Genomic DNA, 16,307 nt, shown 5'->3' with positions numbered 1-16,307 from the left:
GACTTTCCCCATAGTTACTAGAACTCCCCAAAGTGAATGAGCCTTCTCTTCTTTTATCTAATTATACTGTATTCCTACAGAATACTATTATTCTTGAATGTATCCCATCCTCCCCTCCAAAAGAAATATCTAGTTGAAAATGAGGCTCTAATTTAATTTGATTTCATATTAAGCAAATACCTACTGTGTACTAACACGGTTCTAAACTATGAACATAGATGCAAGTTCCCCAATGTATCAGACATCTATTGAATCCATGATGCAATCAAACAATCATGAAGAGATTTTCTTTTAAACTAAAAGTTAAAAAACAGCCTCCAGAAGACCCCTAAATAAGAAACTTGCTGACTATTTTCACTGCTGAGTAACTTTCTGTTGTCTTCATTTTGAAATCTAAGGTTTCTGCATTCCTTCATTCATTCATAAATTCATCAAATATTTACTGCAAACCAGGCACTATTCATGTGTTAGGGATATAGCAGGAAACAAAACAGACATCTCTGTTTTCATGGAGCTTTTGTAGCAGTGGGAGTAGATGGACAATTAACAAAAAAATCGATCACACTGCATGTTGGCGGTAAGTGTCACGGAGAGAATAAGGAATGTCAAGGGGGTGGTAGGGAGAAGCTGGGGGAGAAAGCCATGTGGCTCTCTGGAAGATGAGCTATGGCAGGCTGAGGAGACAGCCAATGCAAAGGCTCTGTGGCAGAAGCACACGTAGTGTTTGAGAAACTTCCGTGTGATGAGCACCCAGCAGTGTGGAGAAGTAGGAGACAGGTTCAGAAAGGTAACTAGGGGCCAGATCACACATGCTCGCTGGCCACCGTATACAGGGTTTGCCTTTACCCTGAGCAGAGGTGAGAAAACACTTGAGGGTTCAGAACAAAGAGACAGTATCTCAGTATATTTTACCAGGAACACCCTGGCTGCTACATGGAGAAGAGACTGAGGGGAAAGAGGTAGATCCAGGGGAGCTGAGTTAGGAAGCAATGGGGGTAATCCACCTCCAGGGTGGGCAGGGTGGCAGCAGTGGAGGTGATCTAGTCTGAAAGGTAAAGGCAACAGGCTTTGCACCAAATTGCAAGTGTATGGAATGGGATAAAGAGAAGAGTGAGGAATGGCTCTGAGATTTAGACCTCAGCAACAGGGAAAATGGAGTTATTTGCTGAGAAAATGAATATTGTGGGAGAAGCAGGTGTGGGTGGAGGAGAAGGGAATGATCAGAAGTAAACTTTTGGACATGTTAACTTTGAGATGCTGATTAGGTATTAGAAAAGCAGTTTGATATCTTTGTCTGCAGTTCAGGGAAAGGTCTAGACTAGAGATAGGAAGTTATCAGAGTATACGACATATTTAAAGTCACAAGATTGAGGAGATCATCAAGTGAGTGCAAGTAATTAAAGAGGCCCAAGGACTGAGACTCGGGACCCTCTAACATTTAGAGATGGAAGGAATTAAGGGGAACCCACAAGGGAGATCAAGAAGCTTCAGCTGTACCGGCCTTACTCCAACTCCTCTTACCTGCCATCACTCCAAAAGGTCCATGCACATGACCTTTTTCTGCCTGGAACTCCTCCAACCCATGCCACATCCCCACCTGCCACCCCTCCCCTTGCCCAGCCTCCTGTCCAGACACCCTTCAGATGGCAGCTCACGTCACTTCCTTTGACACCTTTCCTCGACAGATAGTGCCTTGCCCAGACAGGTGCTCTCCCCAGAAGACCTTACACAGCACCAACATGCCCTTCACAGCTCTACCACAGTCGTACTTCTGTGTTTATTTACAGGATTACTCTGTGTCTGCCATTCAGGGTGTCTGCAGATACAAGAGCATGGTGGGATTTGTTCCTGCTCCATCTCCAGTGCCCAGCACAGGGCTTCAGGTAGAGCAGACCCATGATAAGACTTGATGAGTGAAGAGATCATTCTCACACGTCGATTTTCTACTCAATGAAATAAGAAGATCCTCCCTGTCTAGGTCCCAGGTCTAGGTTTCTGATTGAAACGTCTCCTTTTGTAGTTAAGCCTAACAAATTAACCCTGTGCTCGTCTCCTCCCACCTTCTAGGAGCACCTGTCTCTTTTGATCTCTGCCTCCCCTGCGCAGCATGGTGCACACACATACACATCCCCACATCCCACTGTTCCAAAGACAATCAATAACATCAACATCAGCATATGTACCACTCAGCTGCCCTTTAATTACTTAGAAACAACCACAGTAGTTTTGTTCTTCACCTCTCTAAGGAGTCGAAGTTCCAACATTGCTATTACTCAGATAAGGAAAAACTTTTGAAGGTGATATAAACAACATGGAAACTGTACCAATACATAGAGAGGTACAGTAAGGTGCTCCTAGTCTTTGGAAATAAAGTCTAGAAAAAACAATACCTTCAAACCGAAACAACAAAAGTTATAAACAAATATTTACATGTATACATTTATGCATTTTTTTCTAAAGAGAAGGTCCATGGCTCATAGTTTTTATTAGATTCTCGAAGCATGTATAGACCCCCAAAGGAAGGATGGTTAAACACATATCTATCCTGAAGAATATTGCAGCAGTTATAACACTAGATCATGTACAGACATGAAATGATTTATAAGACACATCATTCAGGAAAAAAACCAAGTAGTATATTATAAATAATCTATATATCAGTTATGTAAATACACATGTGTGATATTTTGAAATATACTAGTATATATTTGGCTCTTATCCTAGTTTCAGACCCTTTCCCTTTTCTGACACAGAAATCCTAAAATCCTCAGAACTTCCAAAGTGAAAGGTGGTGTCTTTTTGTACGCTAATGAGTTGACTGCTGGCTGACAGAGCTTAGATAGCTTCAGGATGAGGGCTGGTCACAGGAAAGACCAAGGTGGGACTTTCAGCTCCACCACCCCAGCCTCTGGGTAGGGAGAGGGGCTGAAGGTTCAGTTGATCACCAATGGCCAATGATTGAATCAATCATGCCTATGTAACGAAGCTTCCATAAAAACCAAAGAGCACAAGGTTTAGGGAGCTTCCTGATAGCTGAACACGTGGACGTTCCCAGAAGCTGGCGTGCCTGGAAAGGGCACAGAAGCTTCTCGCTCCTTCCCTCATACTTGCCCTGTGCATCTCTTCTTCTGTATTCTCTGTAATATCCTTCATAATAAGTGGGTAAACGTAAGCATCTCCCTGAGTTCTGTGAGCCACTCAGCAAATCAACTGAACCAAAGGAGGGGGTTGTGGAGACCTTGATTTATAGCTGGTCGGTCAGAAGTTCTTAAAGCCTGGACTTTCAACAGGCATCTGAAGTGGGGGGCAGTCTTGGGGACTGAACCATCAACCTGTAGGATTTGACCCTATCTCCAGAAAGATAGGGTTCAGAATTGAACTGGAGGACCCCAGCTGGTATCCACTGCAGAAGTATGTTGTTAGAGCATAGTAGAAAAACAGTTTTGTGTTTTTTCCTCTTAACATGTAATCTATATTTTTTCTTTAAATGAAAATACATGGACTTTGAGAAGAGTGTCACCAAATTGAGAAGAGCATTACCTATGGAGAAGGGCAGAGGACTGGGACTGCAGATATGATCGAAAGAGACTCTAGTCTTATCTGAAATGTTTAAATTTGTTTTTACATGAAGAACTTACTATCTATTGCTTTCATAAGTCAAGGTTAATTTTCAAAAATGATGAGAGAATGCCATAATCTAATTATTTTGAAATGACAAGAGCCTGATCCCTGGCCAGAGTAAGCAGTCCTTCACCTTCACCTCTCCTGGCTAGAATAGGAGGTCCGGATGGGGTCCCGGGTCTAGGAACATGGACCTCTATTTTTGTTTATAACGACACAAAGATTCTGGAAGACCCACTATCCAACCTAAAAGTGAGACTAGTATGTGCCTGTAAGCCTCTGTTAGTGCTAAAAGTAAGCCAAACTTGAAAAATGATATTTTTCTATATTTTAAACACAAAAGGTAAATACAGTAAAAAGGTATTAATCACCATTTAAGGTTAAAAAAAATTTTATGAGATTGCTGTGTTGCAAAACCATAAATAAAAACTTTTATGACTGCAGAAATTACTATTTTAAGGAGCATGTCACTGAACAAGTGAAAATTCAGACAAGGGTAAGAATTTAAGGAAAAGAATGAAAGCTTAAATGCAGTACGCATTTCTGTAAACTGACTGATATGCAGATTTATTACATTTGTTGAGTTCTGATTTTTAGTAGAAAATAGTATGTCTTTCACAATAAACACAGTGTAAATTATAAAATAAATCCCAACAAATCAAATTGCTAAGACACCAAAGTGTCTGTTCTATTTCCAACTGAACAAAATTATATTTATAATAAAATTCCTGTTTCTTCCTTTCTCATTCTGCAAGTTCCAGAAAGTCTGCCAAAGGTAAACTATGTGTGTCTCAAGAGCTGAGCCCAGAGCCGAAGAGACTGAGGTCTGAATTCTAGATCTCAGATTTACACCGGTAGCCACACTAAGCTCAGCTGAAGAAATACATTGATGAAAATAGAAAAACCAGTCCCTAACTAAAGAGTTTAAAATTTTTGAGCAAACTGAAGAAACATTCAAAATGACTTAAGATGACTGATAAAGCCAAATGTCAGCACATAGGAAAGAAGAGTACAGTAGAGGATGACTATATTAGGTGTTGAATGTAGGAGAAAAATATGCCAGCATGCTCATTTCTGCCTCTGGAGCCTGAACACCCTTTTCAAAGGTACCTGGTATTTCAAGGTGACAGAAATTACACAAACACGCCCCACGGCAAATAAATAGAATCAGGGCACGGCTGGCAAGTGTGGCTTTGGTGCTGTCACTGAACTTCAAACAAACTCTTGTTTCACAACAGTCACTGCTTAGTACATACACAGTACGTGATCTTGGGCGGGGGGGGTGGTGGTTATAATAAAAAGCGAAATACTCCAGTCAAAATTTATCAAAAAGAAGAGACAGCAAATACTTCCAGAATTGCAAAGGATGAAGCTTATTTAAGGAAAACCCGAAGCTCACTTTGCATCCAGGACTCAAATGACTGCACACCCGGCAACGCAATATTTTTCTTTCAACCCACAAGCTTTTCCCGCAGACCCAAGAACTGCTGGCTTCATCCTCAAGCTGCTGTTTCAGGTGAGTCACTGGGCAATTCCTTGCAGCAGGTTCCTTGTCTCTGGGCACAGCTCCAGATAATCATCTCTCGAGGTCAAAAATGACTTTTCAAGTTCAAAACCTCAAATCCCTTCCACATATGACCAACCCAAAACTGGGAACCATGATCACTTGAGTTATTTCACATACATTCATGTTCCCCAAGGCCTGAAAAGAAGCACAAAGTTATATTCCCTGGAGTGAAAAAATCCTCTATTTCCTAGTAAGAGATCTATATACTTTGATAATCAACTGAATGAAGACTAAGCCTGTCCCTATTTTATAAAATTAAGGAATCCAGGTTGTGTTCCTGAGTACAAGAGAACACTTCCACATGGAGAATCTGTGGGCAGACACACCACTGCTAAACACATTCCCGATTAATTCACTTTAATCCGACTATACAAGTCTGTGGCAGCTTAAAGATTCATTATTCTACTGAGGCCCAATTAAATGCCCTCACACACAGTTCTAATTTTGTTTTTATTCCTAGATGACCACAACACTACAATTAAACCTGTGCCAACACTGTAAATGAGGAATGCCTGTCACCTATGTGGTTGAACACTGCCCTGCTCTGCCCTACCCAGCAGTGTCCAATGAAACTAAAGGAGACATATAAACAAACATGCTCAGACAAATGACACTACTGACTGCAGGCGTAAAGTCCTTACGTAACAACCATAAATTACTGCAAATTGCTTTACTTCAAGAAACTTCGGCATAGGGAATGCTTCTTATAGTCATCTGATAAGGAAAGTTTCATCATCTGAAGAGGCAAGCAGGTGTTTGCAAAGAAGATAAGAGATTTTTAGAAAAAAAATCAACAGCGGTTAAGGCACATGTGCACTCCCCTCCTAAGTAGAAAGTCAAGGTATTTGCCAAACTGAGAACTAACCCACTACTAGAGAACCCCTTGTTCACTCTGGGATCAAGACCTTACTCCAAAAAATGTTTTGTGTTAAACTGACATATGCCAGATTAGATAGGGGCTACCCTACTAATTTGATACCTTAAAACTTAAACATGGAAGAATGATGCAAAAAAAATGTAAAAAGCAGAAGTCTTCCAAGACCTGCCTGAAACACTGCTGCTCCTCCACGAGGAGGGACCAGGGCACGAGGTCAGACAGAGAAGTGGAGGTACCAATCACTTATGAGAAACATCCCGACACCGTTAACAATTCATGAAGCCTCCTCTCTTAGGGGTCCTAACTGCAACTTGGACATTATGAACAGACAGGCTTCTAAAAAAGTAATGGCTGTTTTTTAGCTGAAAATCGCAGCTGGTTACATCTTTTTGTTGGATAGAAAACCCATATGGAAAGGACAGAAGAGAACTTCAGGATAGTGATTACCACAGGGAAAGCAGGAAGGAGAAAAGGACTGGAGAGAAGGGGGTGGTTAGCTAGATCTGTCTAAAATAACAGAGGCCAAATGAAGCAAATATGTTAAAATGTTAACATTTGTTCAATCTGGGTGGTGGGTACACAGAACTCTATTACTTTTACTTGTTTTTAAATTTTTCTGCATGTTTGAAGTACTTCATAATAAAAAAAGTAAAGTAATATTTAAGTGAAAAGGTGACACAAAAGGCACAAAGAAAATGCAGGCTGGTGCTTAAGCAATGCTAACTGGCAAAGTCCAATCACGCTGCTTTGATATATAATTGAATTGCCAAGCAACACAATAAATACACACAAGCCTCCTGGGAACACTCAAATCCAAGATAATACACACGAAGTTAGAATCCACTTTATAATTTTAAATTTCATTACAAGATAGTTCTTTGATATCAATCTTGCCAACAAAAGCACATTGGTACATTTATCCTCTGTCAAATAAAACGCATGCCCATATTTGTGGCTGTACTGAGGACAGGCACTATTATTTAATCACATGTGTATTTGTTCATCTAAATGAAAGCCAAAGTCCAGGAGGTGTAAATATGGCAGCCTGATTTTCAGTGCTAAAGCTAAGTTGGATCAGAGTGACACAGAAGTCCACATTTCTTTTTAGTGTTCAGAGACCAACAGCAGGATTTAGGCCTGTGCTAATGAAAGCAGCTGCTGCTCCAGAGAGAAAACAAAAACTCCCCAGCCGTCTGCTCCTGGATCCCATACCAAATGGTCCATACCAACAACTGAATGACAGATATTTAAAGCTGAAATGATAAATTGGACCTTGATATCAGTTTTTCCAGGTATCTGTTTTGGTACACACATATCATGAAATCATGAGGTAGGGAATAAAGGTGCAAATATACAAGTTCCATGGATAGGTGTTACCCCCTCACCACACACAAAAATCATAAAAATAACACAGAAGTTGCAAACTGTTGGCACAGGAGCCAAGTCTGACCCACGGATATTTTCTTGAACTCACACAACATTTTTTTTAAAACTTGAATTAGGATAATATTCATAAAAGTCTGAATTTCTGTATTCTCCTTTTTAAATATCAGAAGATCTGGCAACACTGATCCCTCGTACTTACCTGGTTTGAGCTAAGTCGTAGCTGCTCTATTTGTATAAGACCTGCTCACTGCAGTCCCCACAACTCCCTATCGCCACACACACCAGCAGCACTTACTCACACTATTTTCTCTGCCACCGTTGGCATAAAACTAAAGGTGTCACACCCTGGAGGTATTAGAAATGAACAGACTCTTCTTAGAACAAAATAAGAGTTTGGTTTCTAGAATTTTGAATTCCAATACAGTTAGAGGAGAGGAGGTAGAGTCTGAACCAGAAGTTGTTCCCCAACATTAACAAACTCATAATCCCATGGTCCTAGTTATTCAGCACCAACATACACAACTTCTTTTCTTACACTGGGGGTTCCCTAAAAATATGAGATTCCTAGCTCTGAACAATGCTTGTTGCAGTTTCAGAGAGAATCACTCTCCTCCTATATTGCTTTTTTTTTTTTGGAAGCTGGCCAGCATGGAGCAATACTGCTTATGGACTCATGGAAATGTACTGGCTTGTTTTTGATGAAATGCTCCCACCACCCAAGCCAGCAATGGGAATTCCTTTCTACTAGTACATGCATCTTTTCCTGCACCAAAACTTTTACCAAGTAAATAGTGTCACACTGTGATATTATGTAAGCCAGGAGGAAAAGAAATTATGGCTAAAAAACAGAAGATGTTTAATGTTGAGAGGAGAAATTACTCATCAACACAAAAATAAGTGCCAGACATATGCACACAAAAGATGCACAAAGGGAGATGGAACGAAATGCCATTCATTAATCAACTTCAAGAAAACATAAATGTGTCTATACCGAATGAAATTTCCAAGGAAGAACTGTAATAAGCTTCCTGTTGTGCATAGATATATACACACACACACACACACACACACGCATATATATGTGCATATGGCCATAATTATGATAAAATTCAGTACATATTAAAGTACCACTACATATACACTACATATAAAAACATAAAAAAAGATACTGAGTAGGAAGAGTTTCCAGAGCCCAATAGTACATTAGGTTTGGATATTTTTATCAAAACCTAATTTTCCTGATCAGAAGACTCAAAGTTCATGTTCTCATTGGTACCTGCAGATTTCAAGGAACATTTCACAATCTGAAAAGAAGTGTCTTTCTCCTTAGAGTTACAAGACCATTGGCAGAAAAGTAAAAGCCACATTTACGAATAATTTCCACAACCTAGTTTTTTCCTTACACAGATAGAAAAGAAAAAATTAAACACACACCGCAGAGAGCTGGCCCCATGTAGATCTCGGCAGCTTATGGTGGATCACGATTTTTTCATCCGACTTCTGTTCTTTGGGCTCCGACTCTTCATCAGAGTCAATGTCAAGGGCCTTTTCTTTGTAGTTTTGATACAGGACAGCGTTTTCTACAAGAAAACAAGCTTTACGTGTCACTAATTGCCCCCAGTCATCATGCTACTTGTTCTAAACAAACATTCATATTTATACAATGTTTGGTCTCCAGTTTAATATACAACAGACAAAGAGACAAACATTTCATCACTGAAGAGTAATTACAGAAAAGTGATTTTCTCACTTATACAGCAATGTCCCAAACTCACCTGCACAGGCAGGGGAGGGGCCCATACATGAAATGCCATATGTCTCTGTCCACTACCCATGCAGGATAGCAAAGCCTGTTAAATCACTGTTATTTAGGTTAAATTGAATTCACACCCTGCCTTTCCTTCAAGGTCCATCGCCATTCATTTACCTGTTTAACAAACATTTATTGTACATCTGTGATGTATCAAGGGCTGAGAGTAAAGTGGAAAACACAAGACACCTCTCTTGCCCTCATGAGCTAAGAATTTAATGAGAAGAACAGTCAAATTCACTCATGCATTTATTCATTCAACTGATATTCAGAAAAGGTGCCAGCAACTGCTAAGCACTGAGAGTACAACAATGGACAAAAAGATAAAAATCTCAGTCTTCATGGAGCTGACATTAGAGTGTGAGAGAACTGCAACAAATAAACAAGTAACTTTCATAGTATTTCACACGGATAAGTATCATGGAGAAAAATAAAACAGGAAGAGGGGGTGAGAATTGCTCAGAGGAGGGCATGTAGATTTTAAATAGAAGGTCACACAGGGGACATTTAAGCAAAGACAGAAAGGAGGTGAAAAAGCAAGCCACCTGTCCAGCTTAGGGAAAGAGCATCGCATCAGAGAAAAAAGCAAGTTCAAAGGCCCTGGGGCAGGAGTCTGCTTAGCACACCTGTATGTACAAGGAGCAGCGAGGAGGCCTGGAATGATGTGAGGAAGGGGAAAAGTATAGGGGATGGGAGTCGAGGGTGAGTGGACAGCAGACCTGGTAGGACCTTTCCTTGGTACCATTGAAAGGATATTGATTTTTACTCCAAGTGTGATGGCAAGTCATTGTGAAGACACAATAACGTTACACAAATATGAGGGTACTTCAAAAAGTTCACGGGAAAATAGAATTAAAAGATAATACGAATCTTTCCATGAACTTTTTGAAGTGCCCTTGTACATACCTATACACTGAAGGATTAATATGCAGGTGCTCTGAGAAATGACTGTCAACAGGGTATGATATAGTCTGGGAGTCAGAAATGTGAAGGAAAATCCAAAGTCTGAAAGGTGAGAAGTTACAGGGCTAAAGGAAAAAGCATAAGCAAAAGCCCTGAGGCAAGAGGAAACATACTACTTTAGAAGAACTAAGGAAGGTCATTGCGGCTGGAGCCTGCATGTATCTAGTGGCCAGACAGTGCACGGTGAGTGTAGACAGATGATCTATACAATACAAATCAAACAGGCTTTATAGGCCATGTTAAAGAACTGAGTTTTACCCTGAGTACAAAAGGACTGAGTTTCTTTCACACTGTAATGATTGTATTTTATCCTGATGCAATGGGAATCTGCTGAAAGGGAAGATTTACTCAGATTGGAGAGCAAAACATTGACTACTTAGGAGACTAATTAGGATGTTATTGGAGTGGGCAATAAAAGACGGAAAGTCAGGCTATGCAACTTAGAATGAACTGGTGATAGACAGGATATGGGGGCAGAGAGAGGGACATGTTAAAGATGTTCCCTAGGTCCTCAGGTCCCACAACTGGGATGTAGAAGATGGAATATCAGAAGAGATTCAGGTTCAGTGTGGAAGATTATGAGTTTGGTTTGAGACATACTGAGTTTGAAATGCCTTTCCCATCTACTAAAGCAAGCAAACATCTGCCTCTTCTCTCATCAACTGTAGACTGTCCTCTATGCACTGTGACTAAAGTAACTCTGGAGTCTATGCAAGATTTTACTGTTCCATGATTGTTCTGCATATGTAAAACAAATGCACCAGTTTGCACAGTTTCTACCAGTCTTTAAAGTACTTAGTGGTTGGCACAACGTATGTGTATTACAGTGTTGATATGATTTATCATTCATTCTCACAGCAACGTGGGCAACAGTATAATTGCCCTCATTTCACACGTGTTGAAACTAGGGCTGCTCAGTGATATTAGAGTTCTTGCTCAACGTAACTCAACTGATGAGTCAAAACAGTAGAAACTCAGGTCTGCCTGGTTCCCATCACAGATCTCACCATTCAACCACACTGCTTCCTAAGTTACACTCTTGTAGTCATTAACTGTAAGAATCTTGCATTCCTCACATAGATATATGTGAAAAAGAATATCTAGATCATCACACTGAAAAGAGACATGAGAGGATACACAGAAACATCTCCTTATAAAAGGAAATAACATAAAACTAGTTATAATAAAGGTCTGCCCCCTGGCTTTAAAAATCTCAAAATTTTCAACCCTCTGAGGCAAAGGTCACAGAACTAATGTCAATTCCAGGGGATGTAGAGCATCTCCCTATGTAGGTATCAGGTATATGCTCTGTTTCCTTCATGGTCATAGAGTGGTACAAGAGGAAGCAAACTGGACTAAGAACCAGATCTGTATCATAGTAATGGCTGTGTTACTGGCTGTGTGACAGTGGACATGTTACTAAGCCTTTCAGAGCTTCTGGTTTCCTCAATTATAAAATCAAGGAAAAGAACTGATCTCAACCAACAAAAATCTGTGTCTGAGTTTCTTCTTCATACAGCAAGTTTCCTAAGATTGGTGCAATGAATGAATTTTTATAAATCAGTCATATAAATTTATGGAGAAGAAACTCAGACATAGTATTTTAGCTGGTTGGGATAAATTCCTTTCCCTGATTTTATAAAGAAGCTTCCCATTTTTAAGTGCTACAATGGGAAACTCATCTTTACACATAGGTCATATATTTTATAACTGCATGGTTTCACATTAGCTTTACTTATGGAGGAGCATACCCTTTTTCATTATTCTTTAAAGGTTGGAAAAACTTAGCATTTCAAGGCATGACAGAAGTAACTACCCTCACTACTACCAGGACCCTCCGGCCCTACAAGGGCTAAGGCTGGGTCTGCTGCTTTCATGTCCTTCCAGTTGACTGACACTTGACCCATCCGTTTACAGTAAGTGCACTAATCTGATTAGCATTTGAACACCTGGTTGAAGCTGCTTATCTTTTTGAGAACCCTAACAATAATACTATATGGGTTACAAATTCTTAAGGATATGTCTTTTTCAGCCAGGAGAGTTCCATTTCTAAAGCTGAAACTTAATAAGGAAACAGGAAGTCAGAAATGATAATAAAAAGTAGAAATATGGAGAAAATAAGATTGAAATGTGACCTAAGAAAATATGACTTAAGATCTAAATGCCAAACTCTCAGAATTTTTAATTAAAACTAAAACTTGCTCTTACTCTTTCTGTGTTATTTGAGAGGGAGGGGGATGGAGCCAAAGTAGAGAAGAATTAAAAATCCCAGGACATTGGCTGAAAAAGTTATCAGCTATGAAAAATGTCATTAATTTTATTCACTGCTGGTATTACTAGATGAAAATTTAGCTTAGTGCATAGTTCTGTACTGTATAATTTGGGAGGAAGTTCTCATCTTAAGTGTTTTTGTTACTGCAGTTCGATTTCAACTTATAATTGATATTCCACATTGAAATAGCAATAGAAGTCTGGAAAATTTGCTTACCTTCCCCATCAAATGTTCCTTGTCCTTTCAGCATTTTTTTCTGAGAGACAAGAAAAGCAAAAAAGAAAAAAGGAAAAAGCAAAGCAAACTATGTATGAATGAGCCAAATAGAAAATACAGCAATTTTAAGTAAAAGTACTTTTTTTGTTACATTCATTTCCAAAAGCACACAGCAGATGATCCCTAGAGCAGTTCATTCATATGACCACTACAATTCACTGAAAGAATGACATAATATATACAATGTCTCCCACATCCCATCAAAACAGATTGAGAATTCTCAAATGACCAGCAGTTCAGCTCATTTCACTACTTGTGATTCACCATCACTGTTAAATTGAACTTTGCTATACTTGCAGAGTTGGAAAAAAACACATAAAATGTTATGTAATTTCTTTTCTTTAACACCATAGGCTCTAAAATAAAACAGACTTGCTTGTGTATTACATGTGTGACATTTATATAGACTGGTTCCAGTTCTCTGATTAATCAAGAAAAAATGTGGCTGCCAAAAGGAATCTCTGCCCTATTGCTGAGATCTGTCTTGTTTCTGGGGAAGGCAGCACACACTCCAAAATATCCCTGTCTAGCTTTCGCTGTTTCTTTATGTCATATTTGGCAATATTTTAGTAAGTGCAGCTCCTAGGCCTATATGAGGAAGCAATAACACACAGTTCTCCTGACCTGAAGTTTTGAGCTATCAATCAGTTAAACGCACTGAGGATAAATGGTCATACATAAACGGGAATAAAATACAACCAAAGGCCATGGTGACAGAAACAAGCAACAACAAACATGACAAGCTGTTTGTGTCTTTTGTGATTCTGGCAATTGATCTTAAAATTCACATTTTACCTGAATGACATCAAGTGTGTGATCACCACTCATAAAACAAATTCAATATCAGTATTTTCCTGCATCAGCTGTGATACTAACACTGCCTGACACCACTAAACAACCACTAGGCAACTTGACCACAGCCAAAAGTGCAGATGTAAGCATGCTCTGCCCGCTTCAGCTACCTGCATTAGAAATGCTGGGCATCCACTCGGCCATTACTTAATTTGCCGTAATTGTGTTCCCTTTGTCCCCCAAATTTTGCCTGAGCTTAGAAAGTCAAAAGTGACAGCAGTTCCATTTCCTCCCACAAAGTTGCATTAAACTAGGCTGTGCCTGCCAGCAACAGAATGCCTAACAGATAGATGTGCACAGGTCTCAACAGCAAAAACAGAATTGAAAGAGAATAACTCCTGGTTTCCTCGGTGCTCCTCCGTCCCAGCCCCACTCTCGGCTAAGTGCATGGCATGCGACACCACCGCCACTCTTACCTTTATCCTTCCCAGGCTGGAAAACTTCTCCTTGTCTTCCATCACGGCTTTCAGAACAGGCTGGGACATTCTGTTCTTCTTTTTCGAGCTGGTAGGACTGTCAAAATCAAAGCCACTGACCACCGCCCTGCGATAGGAAGTGGACCGCAAGCCCCTCCGAAGAGACCCGGGGCTATCGCCGTCGTTCTCGCCCCCGCCGTCGTCCCCTGCGTGGCCCAGGGGTGCCCCGAGGCCCTCCACGATGCTGCGTACCTTGAGGAGTCTCTTGTGGGGCTCCTCACTGTGACTGCTGGATTTACTTATTCTGATTTCCGAGGCCAGGCTCTTGGGGATGATCTGCTGCTTGCCCACTTTGAGGGCGGCGGGACTGTTGGTGCTCAGAACCACGTTTGGATTCTCGGGGAGCTCGCTCTCCTGGGAGGACAGCCTGTGGAGGAGGAGTTTTTGTTCCGAAGATATTTTCTGGGGCGCGGGAGAAAGTCTCAGAGGTCCCCGTTCAGGGTCTTTAGCCGCCTGGCCGGACTGCGAACCGAAGCCAGGAGAGTCGTCATTAGGCTCAAGGCCATTTGCAGTGGGCGAAGGCACCGGGCTGGCAGTCAGCCGGGTCGGGTCCTCCTCGAGGCCGCAGGGGGCGGGCGCTGTAAGAGTCCGCGGGGGGCGCGGCGGCGGCGGCGGCGCAGGCGAGGTCACCGTGCCATTCGCGGGGGATTTCGGGGAGCCTCTCGACGCCGCTTTGGAGACTTGGGGTGACTTGGTTCTTCGGAGCCGAGGTGAGGCAGCCCTGTACTCGGGGGAGACCGTCCTACCATTGGCCACCGCCCTCCGATGGGCGCAGAGAAGCAAGGGGCTCCTCTGGACCGTCCTTCCGTCCGAGGAGGTGGGCACCTGGGCTGGAGTCTGCGCCGCGGGGAGCACAGCCCGGTCCTCCACTGGGAAATCCGTGATCAGCAACCCGCTGGGGCTCTGGTAAGACTGGGGCCGCGGCTTGCTCCGGCCCAGCGGCTGGGGCTGAGGGGTCGACCGTCTCCGCCACAAGGGGGTTAGGCTGCTGCTAGAAAACTCCACTTTGCTGTCGCCGTCCATAGCGGGGCCTGGGAGTCAGCCCCAGGGAGAACGCCACCCAGATAGTCGTCCCTAAAGAGGAAAGAAGTTATGAACTTTGCCTGCGAACGACCGAGCACGCCTTGCAGAGCCGCGCGTTCCGAGCCCGGCGGTCACCCTGCTGCTGCGCGGGACACAACCGCGCGGCAATTACCCGCCCTTTCTCGGGCAAAATCTGCACCCACCGTGGTGCGTGGTCCCGGGAAGGAAATCTGGACTGCAGCCCAAGCGGATTAATCCAATCACCTCCGCGTCCCGCCCAAAGACCACCCGCAGGGAACGAGCCCTCCACCAATTTGCCGGGTGCAAGTCGATGCACAAGAAACTTGGGACGAGTTCAGCTTTCTTGGGAAACTCACGGAGGGACGCTCCCCTCTGCCGCCATCCAGCCTCCCGCCCCCGTCGTGGGTCCCCTAGCACTCAAGCTGCCCGGCTCCCAGGCGGATTTACCTTAGGAAACTTGCAGAGCCGGGAGCCAAGGAGTACCCACCACCCGGTGGGTGGCCCGGGCCGGGACCGAAGAGCCGTAGCGGCCGCTCAGGAGAGCAAGGCAGCCGACCACGGCGCCGGCTCCGCCCCATGCCTCACCCCGCCCCCAGACTTGGCCCCGCCTCCAGACTTGGCCAGGCGGGGACCCGCCTTTGTCGCAGCCAGCAGGGAGCAGCTGTCTTCCTGCCCCTGCGTGCCTTGAATCTGCTCCTGTCTACAAATTAACAGACGCGCACACCTGAGCTGGGTGCTGAGCTCCAGGGTTCCGGGCTGGAAGCTGCGGGCTGGTGGCGGCGCGGTACCGGAGCTGCGAGGTCGTAGCAAGGAGAACAGCGTGGGAAAGAGCGTGGGAGCTCTGTCGAGATGCAATTTGCAAAGCCATGGAACAGGGAGGGTCTCCCGCGTTGAAACCCAGAAAGCGTGGCAGGGTAGGGTTTGTGAAATACATGAGCGGGAACGCGGAGCCCTAACTCAGAGGAGCCATGTGGTCTTAAAATACAAATCTGATGGTCTAGCTTCCCTGTTTAAAATGCCTTGTAATATGGACAGATAGATTTGCTAGTTTGTTCCTAGAATATTTCCAGAGGCATACACACTGGTAGCTGTGGGGAAAAGAACTGGGCGTTCTAGGAAACGGGGGCGGGAAGGGAGTTTTCAGCCAATAATCTTTGGATCTT

At 42.8% G+C, this 16,307-nt stretch overlaps 1 protein-coding gene across 1 annotated transcript in view; it reads right to left on the bottom strand.

The window, feature by feature from the left end:
• ARHGEF26 (Rho guanine nucleotide exchange factor 26) overlaps window positions 1-15,123 on the bottom strand; it is a 115,617-nt gene extending 100,494 nt beyond the window's left edge. Inside the window, exons 1-3 of the mRNA XM_063113971.1 lie at window positions 14,041-15,123; window positions 12,713-12,752; window positions 8,886-9,031 (exon numbers count right to left, since the gene is read on the bottom strand). Of these exons, the coding sequence (XP_062970041.1) occupies window positions 8,886-9,031; window positions 12,713-12,752; window positions 14,041-15,123 (1,269 nt within the window). The remainder of the gene's footprint in view (window positions 1-8,885; window positions 9,032-12,712; window positions 12,753-14,040) is intronic.
• Window positions 15,124-16,307: the final 1,184 nt, after the last annotated feature.

The sequence above is a fragment of the Cynocephalus volans genome, chromosome 1 (assembly GCF_027409185.1).
Source record: "Cynocephalus volans isolate mCynVol1 chromosome 1, mCynVol1.pri, whole genome shotgun sequence".
Lineage (NCBI taxonomy): Eukaryota > Metazoa > Chordata > Mammalia > Dermoptera > Cynocephalidae > Cynocephalus > Cynocephalus volans.
The sequence above is the reverse complement of the archived record's forward strand: the minus strand, read 5'-3'. Positions and strand labels throughout refer to the sequence as shown.